At 37.8% G+C, this 21,264-nt stretch overlaps 1 protein-coding gene across 4 annotated transcripts in view; it reads right to left on the reverse strand.

Annotated features, from left to right (window-relative positions):
• Positions 1–21,264, reverse strand: part of TAOK1 (TAO kinase 1) — a 183,180-nt gene that overhangs the window by 21,271 nt on the left and 140,645 nt on the right. For all 4 annotated transcript variants that reach the window (XM_073235077.1, XM_073235076.1, XM_073235079.1 and 1 more), the window contains 3 exons: positions 17,247–17,483; positions 9,612–9,740; positions 1,439–1,642 (listed from right to left, as the gene is read on the reverse strand). In XM_073235077.1, the coding sequence (XP_073091178.1) occupies positions 1,439–1,642; positions 9,612–9,740; positions 17,247–17,483 (570 nt within the window). The remainder of the gene's footprint in view (positions 1–1,438; positions 1,643–9,611; positions 9,741–17,246; positions 17,484–21,264) is intronic.

The following is a 21,264-nucleotide window of genomic DNA, read 5'->3' on the forward strand; positions in this document are numbered from 1 at the left end:
TTATTACAATTTTTTTCAGTTTAAAAAGATCAAATGTACAACACACACACATACACTTACACACTCTTTCTCTGTAGAAGTAAGTCAAACTTGTCCCCTTTGCCTCTGCTGCCCCTTCTCCAGAGGCCAACAATTTGGTGCATGTTTCCCAACCTTCCCCATGCTTATTGTGATACAACTATTACACAAAAACATACACTTTCAAAATTGAATAACAATATATATTTTAGGCATATAATATGCTTTCTTTACCTAAAAATATAATGGACAAATATCCAGATCAGACCAGGACATATAGATCTTTTTTTTAAAGTTTTATAGTAAGCTTCTGCTTTGTGATGCCATAGTTTTTCCATTTTTTGCTTTATGACAATTTTTCAATAAACAGTTTTTCCATTTTTTGCTTCATGACAAATTTTCAATAAACATCAACATGATACAACATACAACTATGTTATTATTTCTTTAGGATAGAATTCTAGAAGTGAACTTGATGGGTAGAAGATACATGCAAATTAAACTGTACAAACTGAATTATGCTCCAAAATGGCAGTATCAATTTACATTCTTACCAACATTGCCCACTTTCCCAGGCCACTACTAGGACTTAACCTATTTTTTAGACTGTTCTTATCTAAGTGGTGCAATTGCTTTACTTTGGATTTATTTAATTATTAGTAAATTTGAGTAATTATATTATATTTGAAGCTTATTTTAAGCCACTCTTGGAAACAAATTCATCTATGCTCATAGGTATACCTGAAAATGAGAACCATTGTTTTCATTGGCATACAAGTTTTTATATATGCCCAATAAATAATTTCGTGATTACAAAAATATATTAAATGGTAATATATACCTTCATGGTACCCATTTCAGATGAAAAGACACAAACTATCTAATTAGTTTTTTCATAGTTTAAAAACTAATACTTCTTTCACTCATGGATTTAATATTTATTAAATATTTACATAATATATATTTATTGAATACCTATTATGGGCCAGTCACTACATATAAGGCGAGGATATATCTAGCCACTGGATATAAAAGCCCTGAACAAAACCTGGGACTTCATATAATTTCCTTTCTAGTTGGGGAGAGAGAGATCCCCATAAAAAGTGTGTCCATGCACTCACGCATGCACGCGCGTGCGCGCGCGCGCGTGTGTGTGTGTGTGTGTGTGTGTGTGTGAGAGAGAGAGAGAGAGAGAGAGAGAGAGAGAGAGAGAGAAGAGTGCAAGAATATTTAAAGAAGGAGAAGGATTTGGTGATCAGAAGTGAGGAGACATGAAGTGATGGAGAAAGTGAACCGTGTGGGTTGGGTTTCCAGGGAAGAAGGACTTAGGCAAAGGGAAGCAGCACTCTAAAGCCTTGAGGGTGGGATGTGATTTGACATATTTTCAGGAAGATTCTGATTTCACACCATTTAAACATACCTCCCTGACAAGGTCCTGCTCCAAGTTATGGCGCCCAAGTAACATCCTTCTTTTGAAGCGACGGCATTCCAGCTCTAGGTACTGTCTCTGACGTTGAAGAAGATTAGCCTCTTCCTCTGCTTGGAAATGCTGTATATTCTCTTTCTGCTTTGAAAGCCATTCCTGTTTTTCTTTTTTGGGGGTGCTCTGGTTTTCATTCAGCTCCTGGCAAGATAAAAAACAACTGAGTTCAAAATACATAAAAATCAACTACATGAATATATTATTTGGTAGCTGGTAATCTTCAGTAAAATTACTTTAATTTGTGTCTTGTCTCATGGGCAGGCAGGGCAAAGACCTTAAGGAGGTAGGTAGTAATTTTCTGTTTCTTGAGTTATCCATGAAGTAGAACAAGAAAAGAGAAAACATACACTAGAAAACATGCATACTTTTTAGCTTTGCACAGCTATAATTATGATGACTCATAGCTTTGAAAGCACACAATGATTGGTTAATAAAGTAAAACATCTTTCTTTAAATCCTTCCAAATGTGATGTTCTAGTATTGAGTTTAGCATTTAGATTACAGTAATGGGAATACATAGCAGGTTATACTCTTTAGAGTTGGAAAAATCTCATCAATGAACCTCACTCAGCAGGGTATATATAGCAAGGCTTTGTGCCACCAATATGTCCTTAATAAGACTTATATATCGAATTATAAGTCAAATTCCTGCATACACAAAAGCACTGTACCAAAGAGATTATGGTTATTTTATCAAGATTAATTTATCTGTGTGCTAATAATTTATTACATAGGCTAAAAATTTCAGTCCATCAGTTTGTAAGAGGGGGTGTAAACTGGGTAAGATTTGGTAGGTGGGGAATTTCCTTGGCAAAAGATTTTGAAAAACATGGCCAAGGGAATCTTTGTTTATACGCCTGTATTATCTCTGCCTTTTCACTGACATCCTAAAGTTGAGAACTACAAGTTCATGTGCTTTTTATATTTATGTTTGAGTATTTTATCAATGGAAGTAATAAAGAATTGGTTTCTTTCTGAATAACAGGTGAAGAACCATAAGGTCAATAGTCTCGGAAAAATCATCTTATACCTATGAAAGATGGTTGATTTACATTCTCTGCAATATAATACATATGCAATAGTTGACACATATCATTTTCTGTCCTGACCACTATCCTGAATTATAATCCCCTTTCAGAAATTGCCTCAGAACAAATATGGCTTTCCTCAAAGTTGGACTACATCTGCGATAAAAAGTTCAAGGAGGGATCACAGGATGATGGTGTGAGTAGTTCAGTGGAAATCTCCTCCACAAAACATACATATTTTTGAAAATACAATAAATACAACTACTCCTAAAAGAGACACCAGTGGATGCAGTACAACAGCCAGGATACATCTATATCTGCGAGAACTCAACATCACTCGAAGGGGGTAAGATACAAGCTGCAGCCAGGTGGGACCTGAACGCCCCCCCACCCCAGAACCCAGTGGGAAGAAAGGAGTCAGAACAGGGAGGGAGTGAAAGCCCAGGACTTCTAAACAACCAGCTCTAGAAATCCGCACCCAGAGCACAGACACAAGGTGCACGGGGTGCTGGATATTAGAGAAATGGAAAAGCAAAACCAGTGGGCAGGTCCCCACAACTGGCGCCCCTGAGACAAAAGAAAAGTGAGTGTTTTCTGCAAGTCTTAAAGACACAGGGACCCCCACAGCTGGACGAAGTGATCCCAGCACACTTAGCCAGCAGCTGGGAATCCCGAGGAACCATAGGTGCCCTAAACCCTGGGGAGGCAGTGCAGCTCTGAAGCCTCTCATGGCACTAAGCAGCCTGCCAGTCGTTCTTCCAACTGGTGCAGACCCTGACACACCGGCCCAGTAGTGGGAGAGTGGCAGCGCGTGCTGGGGGCGGCAGCGCTGGAGGGGACTGGGAGCAGATCGCATGCGCCAGCAGTGCCAGAGGGGACTGGGAGCGGCTCGTACGAGCCTCCCACGGCAGCGACCGAAGAGCCCAGGTGTGGGCCATGTACACTGGTGAAAGTGGCGCCAGAGGAGCCCAGGAGACATCTGCGTGGGAGAGGCCCGTGTGCACCTGCAGTGGTGCCAGAGGGAGCAGCTGCACTCCCAGCAGCCGAAAAGAATCCCAGCTCGACGCACAGCTGCCCAGGCGAGACCCAAAGGCCGCTGCTGGTACACAGCTGCCGGGCAGGGGCATTGCTATTGCAGAGGAGTGCACCTGGCGTGTCTCCCACTCCCGGCAGGGCTCCACGCTGCTCTGACAGAGACCCCAGCCACAGCGGCATAGGGGATTAACCCAGTGGCTACTCCAGGAGTGTGGGTAATCGACACAGGCAGCGGAGAAGGGCAAGGCATCCAGCAAGCAGGAAAGAACTTTCTTTTCCCAGCTGGCACACCCGCAACCTGCCTACAGCCACTGCTATCACCATGATAAGGCAAAAAAATTTAGTCCAGTCCAAGATAGTTCAGACAACACCTGAGAGAGGATCTGCAGAAACAGACATAACCAGTCTCCCTGAAAAAGAATTCAAAATAGAAATCATAAACATGCTGACAGAGCTGCAGAGAAATAAACAAAAGCTAAGGGATGACATCCAGAGGAAGATTACAGAAGTGAAACAATCTCTGGAAGGATTTATAAGCAGAATGGATAAGATGCAAGAGGCCATTGATGGAATAGAAACCCAAGAACAGGAACGCATAGAAGCTGACGCAGAGAGAGATAAAAGGATATCCAGGAATGAAACAATATTAAGAGAACTGTGTGACCAATCCAAAAGGAATAATATCTGCATTATAGGGGTACCAGAAGAAGAAGAGAGAGACAAAGGGATAGAAAGTGTCTTTGAAGAAATAATTGCTGATAACTTCCCCAAACTGAGGGAGAAAATAGTTGCTCAGACTATGGAAGCACACAGAATTCCCGAGAGAAGGGACCCAAAGAGGACAACACCAAGACACATAATAATTAAAACGGTAAAGATCAAGGACAAGGACAGAGTATTAAAGGCAACGAGAGAGAGAAAAAAGGTCACCTACAAAGGAAAACCCATCAGGCTATCATCAGACTTCTCAACAGAAACCTTACAGGCCAGAAGAGAATGGCATGATATATTTAATGCAATGAAACAGAAGGGCCTTGAACCAAGAATACTGTATCCAGCACGATTATCATTTAAATATGAAGGAGATTAAACAATTCCCAGACAAGCAAAAGTTGAGGGAATTTGCCTCCAATAAAACAACCTCTACAGGGTATCTTAGAGGGACTGCTCTAGATGGGAGCACTCCTAAAAAGATCACAGAACAAAACACCCAACATATGAAGAATGGAGGAGGAGGAATAAGAAGGGAGAGAAATAATCATCAGACTGTGTTGATAATAGTTCAATAAGTGAGTTCAATTAGACAGTAAGGTAGTAAAGCAGCTAACCTTGAACCTTTGGTAACCACGAATCTAAAGCCTGCAATGGCAATAAGTATATATCTTTCAATAATCACCCTAAATGTAAATAGACTGAATGTACCAATCAAAAGACACAGAGTAATAAAATGGATAAAAAAGCAAGACCCATCTATATGCTGCTTAAAAGAGACTCACCTCAACCCCAAAGACATGCACAGATTAAGTCAAGGGATGGAAAAAGATATTTCATGCAAACAACAGGGAGAGAAAAGCAGGTGTTGCATTACTCGTATCAGACAAAACAGACTTCAAAATAAAGAAAGTAACAAGAAATAAAGAAGGACATTACATAATGGTAAAGGGCTCAGTCCAACAAGAGGATATAACCATTATAAACATATATGCGCCCAATACAGGAGCACCAATATATGTGAAACAAATATTAACAGAATTAAAGGAGGAAATAGAATGCAATGCATTCATTTTGGGAGACTTTAACACACCAGTCACTCCAAAGGACAGATCCACCAGACAGAAAATAAGTAAGGACACAGAGGCACTGAACAACACACTAGAACAGATGGACCTAACAGACATCTATAGAACTCTACATCCAAAAGCAACAGGATACACATTCTTCTCAAGTGAACATGGAACATTCTCGAGAATAGACCACATACTAAGCCATAAAAAGAGCCTCAGTAAATTCCAAAAGATTGAAATCCTACCAACCAGCTTTTCAGACCACAAAGGTATAAAACTAGAAATAGATTGTACAAAGAAAGCAAAAAGGCTCATAAACACATGGAGGCTTAACAACATGCTCCTAAATAATCAATGCATCAACGACCAAATTAAAATGGAGATCCAGCAATATATAGAAATAAATGACAACAACACAAAGCCCCAACTTCTGTGGGGCTTCTGCAGCAAAAGCAGTCTTAAGAGGAAAGTACATAGCAATCCAGGCATATTTAAAGAAGGAAGAACAATCCCAAATGAATAGTCTAATGTCACAATTATTTAAAATGGAAAAAGAATAACAAATGAGGCCTAAGGTCAGCAGACAGAGGGACATAATAAAGATCAGAGAAATAAATAAATAAAATTGAGAAGAATAAAACAATAGAAAAAAATCCATGAAACCAAGAGCTGGTTCTTCTAGAAAATAAACAAAATAAATAAGCCTCTAGCCAGACTTATTAAGAGGAAAAGAGAGTCAACACACATCAACAGAATCAGAAACAATAAAGGAAAAATCACGATGGACCCCACAGAAATACAAAGAATTATTAAAGAATACTATGAAAACCTATATGCTAACAAGCTGCAAAACCTAGGAGAAATGGACAACTTCCTAGAAAAGTACAACCTTCTAAGACTGACCAAGGAAGAAACAGAAAATCTAAACAGAGCAATTACCAATAACGAAATTGAATCAGTAATCAAAAAACTACCCAAGAACAAAACCCCCGAGCCAGATGGATTTACCTTGGAATTTTATCAGACATACAGAGAAGACATAATACCCATTCTCCTTAAAGTTTTCCAAAAAATAGAACAGGTAGGAATACTCTCAAACTCATTCTATGAAGCCAACATCACCCTAATATCAAAAACAGGCAAAGACCCCACCAAAAAAGAAAACTACAGACCAATATCCCTGATGAACGTAGGTGCAAAAATACTCAACAAAATATAAGCACACCAAATTGAAAAATACATCAAAAGGATCATACACCGTGACCAAGTGGGATTCATCCCAGGGATGCAAGGATGGTACAACATTCGAAAATCCATCAACATCATCCACCACATCAACAAAAAGAAGGACAAAAACCACATGATCATCTCCATAGATGCTGAAAAAGCATTAGACAAAATTCAACATCCATTCACGATAAAAACTCTCCACAAAATGGGCATAGAGGGCAAGTACCTCAACATAATAAAGGCCATATATGATAAACCCACAGCTAACATCATAGTGAACAGCGAGAGACTGAAAGTTTTTCCTCTGAGATCGGGAACAAGACAGGGATGCCCACTCTTCCCACTGTTATTCAACGTAGTACTGGAGGTCCTTGCCACAGCAATTAGACAAAATAAAGAAATACAAGGCATCCAGATTGATAAAGAAGTCAAACTGTCACTATTTGCAGATGACATGGTATTGTACATAAAAAATACTAAAGAATTCAGTCCAAAACTACTAGAACTAATATCGGAATTCAGTAAAGTTGCAGGATACAAAATTAACACAGAAATCTGTGGTTTTCCTATACACTAACAATGAACTAATAGAAAGAGTAATCAGGAAAACAATTCCATTCACAATAGCATCAAAAACAATAAAATACCTAGGAATAAACCTAACCAAGGAAGTGAAAGACCTATATCCTGAAAACTACAAGACACCCTTAAGAGAAATTAAACAGGACACTAACAAATGGAAACTCATCCCATGCTCCTCGCTAGGAAGAATTAATATTGTCAAAATGGCCATCCTGCCAAATCAATATACAGATTCGATGCAATCCCTATCAAATTACCAACAGCATTCTTCAATGAACTGGAACAAATAGTTCAAAAATTCCTATGTAACCACCAAAGACCCTGAATAGCCAAAGCAATCCTGAGAAGGAAGAATAAAATGGGGGGAATCTCGCTCCCCAACTTCAAGCTCTACTACAAAGCCACAGTAATCAAGACAATTTGGTACTGGCACAAGAACAGAGCCACAGACCAGTGGAACAGAATAGACTCCAAACATTAACCTAAACATATATGGCCAATTAATATACCATAAAGGAGCCAAGGACATACAATGGGGAAATGACAGTCTCTTCAACAGATGGTGCTGGCAAAACTGGACAGCTACATGTAAGAGAATGAAACTGGATCATTGTCTAACCCCATACACAAAAGTAAATTCAAAATGGATCAAAGACCTGAATGTAAGTCATGAAACCATAAAACTCTTAGAGAAAAACACAGGCAAAAATCTCATGGACATAAACATGAGTGACTTCTTCATGAACATATCTCCCCGGCAAGGGAAACAAAAGCAAAAATATCAAACTGAAAAGCTTCTGTATAGCAAAGGACACCACCAATAGAACAAAAAGGCATCCTATAGTATGGGAGAATATATTCATAAATGACAGATCCAATAAAGGGTTGACATCCAAAATATATAAAGAGCTCACACACCTCAACAAACAAAAAGCAAATAATCCAATTAAAAAATGGGCAGAGGAGCTAAATAGACAGTTCTCTAAAGAAGAAATTCAGATGTCCAACAGACACATGAAAAGATGCTTCACATTGTCATCAGAGAAATGCAAATTAAAACCACAATGAGATATCACCTCACACCAATAAGGATAGCCATCATTGAAAAGACAAGCAACAACAAATGTTGGCGAGGTTGTGGAGAAAGGGGAACCCTCCTACACTGCTAGTGGGAATGTAAACTAGTTCAACCATTGTGGAAAGCAGTATGGAGGTTCCTCAGAATGCTCAAAATAGAAATACCATTTGACCCAGGAATTCCACTTCTAGGAATTTACCCTAAGAATGCAGCACTCCAGTTTGAAAAAGACAGATACACCCCTATGTTTATCACTGCACTATTTACAATAGCCAAGACATGGAAGCAACCTAAGTGTCCATCAGTAGATGAATGGATAAAGAAGATGTGGTACATATACACAATGGAATATTACTCAGCCATAAGAAAAAAAACAAATCCTACAATTCGCAACAACATGGATGGAGCTAGAGGGTATTATGCTCAGTGAGATAAGCCAGGTGAGAAAGACAAGTACCAAATGATTTCACTCATATGTGGAGTATAAGAACAAAGGAAACCTGAAGGAACAAAACAGCAGCAGAATCACAGAACCCAAGAATGGACTAACAGTTACCAAAGGGAAAGGGACTGGGGAGGATGGGTGGGAGAGGGCAGGAAAAAAGAAAGGGGGCATTACGATTAGCATGTATAGTGTGGGGGGAGCACAGGGAGGGCTGTGCAGCACAGCGAGGACAGGTGGTGATTTTACAGTGTCTTGCTCCGCTGATGGACAGTGACTGCAAAGGGGTATGTGGGGGGGACTTGGTGAAGGGGGCACTATATATTTATATATAGTAAATATAATGTTTTTCATGTAATTGTAGATTAATGATACAAAAATAAAATAAAATAATAAATTTTAAAAAAAAGTTCAAGAAAGCAGCACATAAAGGGCAAACACATGAAATCATGTAGCCATAAAGACATAATTAGCATGCTTTCCTATTAAAGAAAATGTGATGAGCAGAAATACCTCTCACCCTTATACTGTGTTACAATCAGAATAAGAACAAATTATTGTAATCTGAGCCCAAACTAAGAAGATATGATTTACTTCTAAAGGAAGAAATGTATGGCTCTTTTTCACAGCTAAAATATTTTTATTTCTAGTGACTCAGTTACTTAATAAGTGCTTAGGAAAGCTATTATAAATGATAGCTTTATAAAATAATTTACATTTTCAAGAGATTACTATTTTTAGATCCCACTCAACTGAGGATCTCAGCCATTGAAAAGTTAATACATTATAATCACTGTCCTCATTTATACTGATATATAGTTAGTGGCCACATGCAAAAGAAAAATTTATCTGAATGGTTCTATGAGTAGATCAATATTGGATATAATCAGTAAGCAGGTAAGTGGCTTGAAAATTTTTATAAAGTAAATACCTCCTTAAGCTGTTCCTTTCGAAGTTTATATTCTCTCTTCTGGGACTCCAAAAAGCTATTTAGTTCTTTCTTCTGTTGGGCCTGAATATGTTGCTGAAATTTTTTCTCCTCATTGGACATCAGTTTGGCCTATAGGAAATTTTTTAAATGGATCAAATTAGCTAAGCAGATAAGCTTCAAAGCCGCAGTTTAATACACATTAGCAAGGATACTTCCTCCCACCTAAGAATATAAAATCAGTATAATCATTACCAAAACAAGAATATCCAATAAATTAATAATAAGTATTACTCAGTATCCTTATTATTTGAATTTCAGAGAACCAGTAAAATGGAACTCATCTTTAAAATGCTGATTTCTTACATGGTCAGTGTTTTCACCTTTTTTCCCCCATTTAACTGGAACACACTGCCCAAAACCCATAATAAAACAAAACAAATATAATTAAGTTATGACCTTTTATCTAGCTTGACTTGTATATTAAACAGTGTGACACATTCATCTTCAAATTAAACCTTGACTTTAAATTTTTATCTTAAATAATATGAAAATATTAAATACATGCATAATATTATTTTATTTCTAATGATATATGCAATAGTTGACCCTTAAACAATGTGGGGATTAGGGGTGCTGACACCCCTATAATTCCCATATAACTTTTCACTCTCCAAAAACTTAACTACTAATAGCATGCTGCTGACTGGAAGCCTTACTAGCAACAGGAACAGATATTCACACATATTCTGTATGTTGTATAAATTATATACTGTATTCTTACAATAAAGAAAGCTAGAAAAAGAAAATTATTTTCAAACTGTATCCCAAAACATTTTCCAAGACTTTACTGAAAAACAATATGTGTATAAATGGGCCTGTGCAGTTCAAACCCATGTTATTCAAGGGTGAACTGTACATATTCATTGCAGAACATTTAGGAAATACAGAAAAACACAAACAAGAAAAATCCCTCTTAATTTAACATTCTCTGTATATTACAGTACTCTTCAATTATTCTGATGTAAAAATGCTACTATAAATTTAAGGTTTCCAAAAAGTACACACAGAATGATGTATGATTTTTTTAAAACCTAAATCACCTACTGATTTATTAAACTCAGATAACCAAAGTACGGAAGGCCTAGAATGGAAGAATACTTAACAACCTTTTTTTTTTTATTAAGGCGTCATTGATATACACTCTTATGATGGTTTCACATAAAAAACAATGTGGTTACTACATTCATCCATATCATCAAGTACCCACCCCATAGCCCATTGCAGTTACTGTCCATCAGTGTAGTAAGATGCCATGGTCACTACATGTCTTTTCTGTGCTACACTGTCTTCCCCGTGATCCCCCACACCATGTGTACTAATCATAACAGCCCTCAATCCTCTTCTCCCTTCCTCCACAACCACCCTCCCAGAGCCCTCTCCTTTAGTAAGTACTAGTCTCTTCTTGGAGTTTGTGAGTCTGCTGGTATTTTGTTCCTTCAGTTTTGCTTCGTTGTTATACTCCACAAATGAGGGAAACCATTTGGTATTTGTCTTTCTCTCCCTGACTTATTTCACAGAGCATAATACCCTCAAGCTCCATTCATGTTGTTGCAAATGGCAGGATTTGTTTCTTCCTTATGGCTGAATAGTATTCCATTGTGTATATGTACCACATCTTCTTTATCCATTCACCTACTGATGGACACTTAGGTTGCTTCCATTTCTTGGCTATTGTAAATAGTGCTGGAATAAACGGAGGGGTGCATATGACTTTTTGAATCTGAGAACCTGTTTTCTTCAGGTAAGTTCCTAGGAGTGGAATTCATGGATCAGATGGTATTTCTACTTTCAGGTTTTTGAGGAACCTCCATATTGCTATCCACAATGATTAAACTAATTTACATTCTCACCAGCAGTGTAGGAGAGTTCTGCTTTCTATGCATCATCCCCAGCATTTGTTGTTCCTACTCTTTTCGATGTTGGCCATCCTATCTGGTGTGATGTGATATCTCATTGTGGTTTTAATCTGCATTTCCCTGATAATTAGTGAAGTGGAGCATCTTTTCATGTGCCTGTTGGCCATCTGAATTTCTTCTTCGGAGAAGTGTCTGCTCAGATCCTATGCCCATTTTTAATCAGGTTATTTCCTTTTTGGTTGTTGAGGCATGTGAGCTCTTTATATATTTTGGATGTTAAGCCCTCATCAGTTATGTCACTTACAAATATATTCTCCCATACTGCAGGATGCCTTTTTCTTCTGCTGATGGTGTCCTTTGCTGTACAGAAGCTTGATGTAGTCCCATGTGTTCATTTTTGCTTTTGTTTCCCTTGCCCAAGGAGATGTGTTCAGGAAAAAGTTACTCATGTTTATATTCAAGAGATTTTTGCATATGTTGTCTTCTAAGAGTTTTATGGTTTCATGACTTACATTCAGGTCTTTGATCCATTTTGAGTTTACTTTTGTGTGTAGGGTTAGACAATGATCAGTTACATTCTCTTGCATGTGCCTGTCCAGTTTTGCCAACACCAGTTGTTGAAGACAATGGTGTTTCCCCATTCTATGTCCATGGCTCCTTTATCGTATATTAATTGACCATATGTTTGGGATTATATCTGGGCTCTCTAGTCTGTTACATTTGTCTATGGGTCTGTTCTTGTGCCAGAACCAAATTGTCTTGATTACTGTGGCTTTGTAGTAGAGCTTGAAGTCGGGGAGCATAATCCCCCCCACTTTATTCTTCCTCATGATTACTTTGGCTATTCTGGGGTCTTTTGTGGTTCCATATGAATTTTAGAACTCTTTGTTCCAGTTTGTTGAAGAATACTGTTGGCATTTTGATAGGGATTGCATTGAATCTGTAGATTGCTTTAGGCAGGATGGCCATTTGGACAATATTAATTCTTCCTATCCATGAACATGAAATGTTATTTCCATTTATTGGTATCTTCTTTCTCTTGGCTGTCTTATAGTTTTCAGGATATAAGTCTTTCACTTCCTTCGTTAGGTTTAACCCTGGGTATTTTATTCTTTTTCATGTAATTGTGAATGAAATTGTTTTCCTGATTTCTCTTTCTGCTAGTTCATCATTAGCATATAGGAATGCAGCAGATTTCTGTGTATTACTTCTCTATCCTGCAACTTCGCTGAATTCAGATATTAGATCTAGTAGTTCTGAGTGAATTCTTTAGGATTTTTTATGTATAATATCATGTCATCTACAAACAGTGGCAGTTTAACTTCTTCTTTACCCATCTGGATGCTTTTTATTTCTTTGTGTTGTATGACTGCCATGGCTAGGACCTCCAGATCTATGTTAAATAAAAGTGGAAAGAGTGAGCATCCTTGTCTTGTTCCTGGTTTTAAAGGAAAAGCTTTCAGCTTCTTGCTGTTAAGTGTGATGTTGGCTGTGGGTTTGTCATATATAGCCTTTATTATGTTGAGGTACTTGCCTTCTGTACTCATTTTGTTGAGAGTTTTTACCATGAATGGAGGTTGAATTTTGTCGAATTGCTTTTTCAGCATCTATGGAGATGATCTTATGGTTTTTGTCCTTCTTTTTGTTGATGTGGTGGATGATGTTGATGCATTTCCAAATGTCGTACCACCCCTACAGCCCTGGAATAAACTTTACTTGATTATGATGGACCATTTTTTAAATGTATTTTTTTATTTGGTTTGCTAATATTTTGTTGAGTATTTTTGCATCTGTGTTCATCAGGGATATTGGTCTGTAATTTTCTTTTTTTGTAGTGTATTTGCCTAGTTTTTGTATTAGAGTGATGCTAGCCTCATAGAATGAGGGTGGAAGTATTCCTACTCTCCTACATTTTGGAAAAATTTAAGGAGGATGGGTATTAGATCTTCACTAAATGTTTGATAAAATTCAGCAGTGAAGCCATCTGGTCCAGGGGTTTTATTCTTACGTAGTTTTTTGATTACCAATTCAACTTTGCTGCAGGTAATTGGTCTGTTCAGATTTTCTGTTTCATTCTGGGTCAGCCTTGGAAAGTTTTATTTTTCTATAAAGTTGTTCATTTCTTCTGGGTTATCCAGTTTGTTAGCATAAAATTTTCCATAGTATTCTCTGATAATTCTTTGTATTTCTATGGTGTCCATAGTGATTCTTTCATTTTCATTTCTGATTCTGTTTGTGTGTAGACTATTTTTTTCTTAATAAGTCTGGCTATGGGCTTATCTATTTTGTTTATTTTCTAAACATACCAGCTCCACCTTCATTGATTATATTGTTTTATTCTTCTTGATTTTATTTACTCCTGCTCTCATCTTTATTATGTCCCTCCTTCTACTGACTTTGGGCCTCATTTGTTTTTCTCTTTCTAGTTTCGTTAATTGTGAGTTTAGACTGTTCATTTGGGATTGTTCTTCTTTCCTGAGGTAGGCTCATATTGCAGTATACTTCCCTCTGCATGGCCTTCGCTGTGACCCACAGATTTTGCAGTGTTGAATTACTGTTGTCATTTGTCTCCATGTATTGGTTGATCTCTTCTTATTTGTCATTGATCCATTGATTATTTAGGGGCATGTTGTTAAGCCTCCATGTGTTTGTGGGCTTTTTCACTTTCTTTGAGTAATTTATTTCTAGTTTCATAGCTTTGTGGTCTGAGAAGCTGGTTGGTACAATTTCAATATTTTTGAATTTACTGAGGCTCTTTTTTGTGGCCTAGTATATGATCTATTCTTGAAAATGTTCATGTGCATTTGAGAAGAATGTGTACCCTGCGGCTTTTGGGTGGAGAGTTCTGTAGATATATGTTAGGTCCATCTGTTCTAATGTGTTGTTCAGTGCCTCTGTCTCCTTACTTATTTTCTGTCTGGTTGATCTGTCCTTTGGAGTGAGTGGTGTGTTTGTTGAAGTCTCCTAAAATGAATGCATTGCATTCTATTAACTCCTTTAATTCTGTTACTGTTTGTTTCACATACATTGGTGCTCCTGTGTTGGGTGCATAAATATTTATAATGGTTATAACCTCTTGTTGGACTGACCTGCTTATAATGTCCTTCTTTGTCTCTTGTGACTTTCTTTCTTTTGAAGTCTATTTTCTCTGATACAAGTACTGCAACTCCTGCTTTTTCTTCCCATTAGATGTATGAAATATCATTTCCCATCCCTTTACTTTCAGTCTGTGTATGTGTATTTATTTCTGGGTTTGAAGTGAGTCTCCTGTAGGCATCATATAGATGGGTCTTGTTTTTTTATCCATTCAGTGACTCCATGTCTTTTGATTGGTGCATTCAGACCATTTGCATTTAGGGTGACTATTGATAGGCATGTACTTATTGCCACTGCAGGCTTTAGATTCGTGGTTACCAAGGGTTCAAGGGTAATTCCCTTACTTATCTAACAGTCTAATTTAACTCACTTAGTATGCTATTATAAACACAACATAAAGGTTCTTTTTTTTCTCTTTTCTCCTTTTTCTTCCTCCTCCATTCTTTATATATTAGATATCATATTCTGTACTCTTTGTCTATCCCTTGCTTGACGTTGGGGGTAGTTGATTTGATTTTGTATCTGCTTCATAATTAATTGTTCTATTTTCTTTACTGTGGTTTTATTTCCTCTGGTGACAGCTGTTTAGCCTTAGGAATACTTCCATCCAGAGCAGTCTCTCCAAAATACACTGTAGATGGTTTGTGGGAGGTAAATTCTCCCAGCTTTTGCTTATCTCGAAACTGTTTGAAACGTCGTCCAAATTTAAATGATAATCTTGCCAGGTAGAGTATTCTTTGTTCAAGGCCCTTTTGCTTCATTGTATTAAATATATCATGCCACTCCCTTCTGGCCTGTAAGGTTTCAGCTGTGAAGTCTGATGATAGCCTGATGGGTTTTCCTTTGTATATGACCTTTTTACTTTCTCTGGCTGCTTTTAATAGTCTGTCCTTATCCTTGATCTTTGCCAATTTAATTATTATATGTTTTGGTGTTGTCTTCCTTGGGTCCCTTTTGTTGGGAGATCTGTGCACCTCCATGGCCTGAGAGACTATCTCCTTTAGACTGGGGAAATTTTCAGCAATTACCTCCTCAAAGACACTTTCCCTTTTTCTCTCTCTTCTTCTTCTGGTACCCCTATAACACAAATATTGTTCCGTTTGGATTGGTCACACAGTTCTCTCAGTATTGTTTCATTCCTAGCGATCACTTTTTTCTCTGTGCCTCAGCTTCTTTGTATTCCTCTTCTCTAATTCCTTTTTCATTTATCATCTTCTCCACCGTATTTAATCTGCTTTTAAATCCCCATATTGTATTCCATAACGAATGGATCTCTGTCCTGAATTTGCTCGTGAGTTCATGAATTTTTTCTGTTCCTCCATGAGCATGTTTATGACTTTTTTTTTGGAAATCTCTTTCAGAAAGGTTGATGAGTTCATTTCCACTTAATCCTTTTTCTGGTGTTTTTGGGATTTGGGTTTGAACCGAGTTTCTTTGATGTTTCATATTTGTGTGTGGCACCCTCTAGTACCCATAAGGTCTACTCTCTGGAGCTGCTTAGCCCGTGGAGCAATGTCGGGGTCGCATGGGAGTGGTGACTGGGGGTTGGGAAGAGCTGTTTCCTGCTCCCTGGCTACTGTGCCTCTCTCCACAGCCAGACCAGTGGACCAAACACACAGGTGTAACCCTCTATGCTTTGCATTTGTAGCTACTGTAGCAGGGCTTCCCACTGGCTGGACTGACTCCAGGGCAGGGGCAGCTGGTTTGCAAACCATTGCCAGCCGGTTGGAAGGTGCAGCAGGCTGCATATCATGGTGGAAGGCCTCAGAGCTGTGTAGCCAGCCAGGGGGATGGAGCATCTGAAGTTCCTGAAAAGTTCCCAACCTGCTGGGCAGAGTGCACCTGAACAATTTTGTCTACCTGTCCTTTTTCCTGAGCAGCAAGCCCTGTGCAATCCTTGCCACTTTAGTAGCCCTCTCACTGTTAGGAAGTCTCTCAGACTGCCTGCCTTTCTTTTGTCCCAGAGCAGCCGGACGTGGATCCCTGTTTTCCACCAGCAGCTGGAATCTCAGTCTCTCAAAGTATTCCTCTTGTCTAAGCTTTCCAACCCAACTAATCTGCACAGCATCATGCAATGTAGGTTCCTGCTCTCAGAGCAGATCTCCAGGGCTGGGTGTTCAGCAGCTGTAAGCCTGCACCCCCTCCCTGCTCTGTTTCTCTTCCTCCTGCCAGTGAGCTGGGATGGGGGAAGGGCTTGGGACCCGTTGGATCCCAGCTTTGGTATGTTACCCTTTTTGATGTCTGTTCTTTTCTCCAGGTGTAAGCAGTCTGTTGCACGCTTCTTTCCTGTTGATCTTTTAGAGTTAGTTGTATTGACTATATTTTTGCATTATATGTGGTATTGGTATCTCTTTCACCTCTCACGTCACCATCTTCAATCTGATCTACCTGACTTAACCACTGTTACACTATAAAACCATCAATTTATCAGGACATAATCCCATACCTACTGGTTCCCAGACTCAGCACTTGATATTTTATTTATTATATAAATATTTCTCCCTTTCCCCAATTGATTTGCTTGGTTCTAGGGAACAGACACCCTAACATCAAAATGCCATCTTGGTTAATTTTGAAATAGTCACAAGTTAGAATAAATACATTAGTAATAATAATCAGTTACCTCTTTTTCCATAGCAGCCTGATGTTTCTTGATAAGTTTCTCCATTTCTGCCGCAAAGTTGTTACGCTGAGTTTCAAGATCTTTGTCTAATCTGAGACGATGCTCATCCATCTCAGCCTTTAGCTTATTTTCCAGAGTCATCAGCTGTTTTTGATGTTGCCGCCTCATTCTCTTATAACCAGACATTTGTTCTCTAAGCTCAGAGTCCTGCTCATGTTCTTGCATTTGCCTTGTAACCTACAACAATGGAGAGGAAAGAATGAAATAAAGCAAAACCTTTTTTTTTTTCAAAACCATCTTAGACCTGTCTACTATTAACTAAGTAGGTAAATAGTGTAGGAGATCCCAGTCGACAACTTCTAATAAAATTTCATCTGAAGAAGCAGACAAGCTGGTTCTAAAATTTAAATGGGAACGTAAAGGACCTAGAATAGCCAACATTTTGAGAGGGGATAAAAAGTTGGAAGATGTAAACTTCAGTAATCACAACAGTGTGGTATTGGTATAAGGACAAACTGAATAGAGCAAAGGAACACAGTAAAATCTAGATACGCACCCACATATATTCAGTCAATTGACTCTTTTGCTACGAAAAAGTCAAGTTAATTCAAAGAGGAAAGGAAGGTATTTTTAACAACTCATGCTGTAACAACTTGTTCTCTGTATTCAAGATAAATAAATGCTTAATCATGCTATATACAGAAATTAATTTGTAAAGAGTCACCTGATCTAAACCTAAAATCCAGAATCATACATCAGAAGAAAACACAGAATATTGTCATGACCTTGAGGTCAGCGAATATTTCTTGGGTAGGACACAAAAAAACAGACTATAATGAAAAAAATGTACGAACTGCATTCTCAAACAGAGGCAAAATTCATAATGTAAGATTAACCATGTAAAGTGAACAATTGAGTAGCATTTTGTATATTCATGATGTTCTGCAACCACTGCCCCTACTATAAAGAAAAAATGTACAAACTGGATTCTTAAAATAGAGACAAAATTCACACAATGTATGATTAATCATTTAACGAGAGGAATTCAGTAGCATTTAGTATATTCATGATGTTCTGCAATGACTGCCGTATCTAGTTACAAAACACATTTAATACCTCAGAAGAAAACAGAAAACCCTGTATGTTTTAAGGAATTGCTCCCCAATCTCCCCTTCTGGTCATGACCAATCTATTTTCTGTCTATGGATTTATCTATTTTAGATGTTTCATATGCTATGTGACCTATTGTATCTGGCTTCTTTCACCTAGCATGTTTCCAAGGTTCATCCATATTGTATAGCATGTATCAGTACTACATAACCCCCCCTTTTTTTGGTATCATTAATCTACAATTACATGAAGAACATTATGTTTACTAGGCTTCCCCCTTCACCAAGTCCCCCCAACATACCCCTTCACAGTCACTGTCCATCAGTGTAGTAAGATGCTGTAGAATCACTACTTGTTTTCTCTGTTACACAACCCTCCTCATGCCTCCCCCACATGATATATGCTAATCATAATGCCCCCTTTCCCCCTCCCTTATCCCTCCCTTCCCACCCATCCTCCCCAGTCCCTTCCCCTTTGGTAACTGTCAGTCCATTCTTGGGTTCTGTGATTCTGCTGCTGTTTTGTTCCTTCAGTTTTTCTTTGTTCTTATACTCCACATATGAGTGAATACATTACCTTTTATAGGTGATTAATATTCCACTATATGCACATACCCTAATTTGTTTATCCATTTATTTGTTGCTGGACCTTTGTGTTGTTTCCACCTTTTGGCTATTGTGAATACTGCTGTTATGAACATTTGTGTATATGCATTTGTTTAAGTACCTGCTTTCAATTGTTTTGGGTGTATATCAAGAGTAGAATTGCTGGGTCATGGGGAAATGCTATGTTTAACTTTTTGATAAATCATCAACTGTTTTCCACAGCAGCTGACATTTTACGTTGCTACCAGCAATATACAGCAGGAGTTCCAGTTTCTCCACATGCTCCCTAATTGTCATTTTCCATCTTTGTTTTTGTTTTTCTCTTTTAATAGCTAGCCATCCTAACGAAACAGCAGCAGACTCACAGAGTCCAAGAAGGGACTAGCGGTTAGGAAGGGTAGGGGGTAGGAAGGGTGGGTGGGGAGGGAGGGAGAAGAGGATTAAGGGGTATTACAATTGGCACACATAGTGTAAAGGGAGGAGATGGGGAAGGCAGTAATAGCACAGAGAAGACAAGCAGTGACTCTATAGCATCTTACTATGCTGATGGACAGTGACTGCAATGGGGTGTTAGGGGGGGACTCAATAATATGGGTGAATGTGGTAACCAATGTTGCTCATGTGAAACCTTCATAAGATTGTATATCAATGATAACTTAACAACAAAAAAAAAGGTGCTAGCCATCCTAGTGGCTGTAAGGTGGTACCTCACTGTGGTTTTGATTTGTGTTTCCCTAAAGACTTTATTTTATATTGAGCATTTTTTCATGTGCTTGTTGGCCATTTGTATATGTTCTTTGGATAAATGTCTACTCAAGTCTTCAACACATCTTTTAAAATTGAGGTATAGTTGATATATTAATTCTAATAGTTTTTTGGTGGAGTCTTTAGGGCTTTCTGTATATAGAATCAGGTCACCTCTAAACAATGACAGTTTCACTTCTTCCTTGCCTTTTATTTCTTTTTCTTGCCTGATTAATGTAGCTAGGACATCCAATACTCTGTTGAATAAAAGTGTTGTGAGTAGGCATCTTTGTCTTATTCCTGATTTTAGAGGAAAAGCTTTAAGCTTTTTTTTACGGCCTTTACTCATATTTAATGGGTTGTTTAAATTGGATTTTAAAACTATAAAGTTTTAATTTATCACAATTGGAGAAAAAATATTTTCAAGACATTTCTGAGATATAATACTTATATCTACACTATATAAAAACTCCTACTAATTAGTATTAAAAAGATGAACACCTGAATAAGAAAACAGACAAAAGACTTAAAAAGACACTTCACTAAAGAGATACATGAATGGACAATAAACACAGGAAAAGGTGATTCTGGTGCCATGTTCAGTCATAGGGAATTGCAAAAACAACCATCGTGAGGTTCCATTTCATTCCCACCAGAACGGCTAAAATAAAAAAGACTGACAAACCAAATGCTGGAGAAGATGTCAACCAACTGCAACTCTTATACATTGTTAATGGGGATGTGAAACAGTACAACCATTTTGAAAAGCTGTTTGACAGTTTCTTATGAAGTCCAACATACATATGCCCTATGACTCAGCAATTTTACCCTATGTATTTGTCACAGAAATTGAAACATCACATTCACATAACACATGTACAATGTTTATAGCAACCTTATGTATAACAGTTCAAAATAAGAATCAAACAAAATGTTCAATAGAAGAATGGATAAAAAAATTGTGGTTATTCACAGATAATGGAAAACTATTCACAGTAATAAAAAAGAATGAATTTGATAAGCAGAACACATGGATGAATAACAAAAACATTAAGCTGAGCAAAGTAAGTCCAGCACAAAACAATACAGTCTGTGTGACTGCATTTATAATCACTGAGTTAGACTGAGTTATGGCATATAGTATTTATATCAAATAATATACCTATGCTTATCTTTGTACATTAATCTATATATTCTCTGAATGTTTTATTTGAAATAAATGTGATTACTGGGCTTAAGAATATGGATCTTAAATTTTCTAAATTCCTAATTTAAGAGTGTCCTTAATTAATCTGATGGAGCTGAAATTTAGGACCAAAGACTTGCTTGTTTAATACATGCCAAGTCACACTGGTGTTTTTCCATGAGCTGGTCCCTTTCTAGGTATTTCTTAAAATAGTCATGAAATAATTAGGCAATTTTTGCCACTTGCTCTACTCAGAGTTATTTAACATGTAGCAGAATAGTAGGAATGACCTGACTTAAGTGGGGAATGGCATTCTTGACCCCAAGCCATACAGAGTCATGGGCCATAGAAGGGGATTTATAAAATCTGCTTA

Source organism: Manis javanica, chromosome 4, assembly GCF_040802235.1.
Source record: "Manis javanica isolate MJ-LG chromosome 4, MJ_LKY, whole genome shotgun sequence".
NCBI lineage: Eukaryota > Metazoa > Chordata > Mammalia > Pholidota > Manidae > Manis > Manis javanica.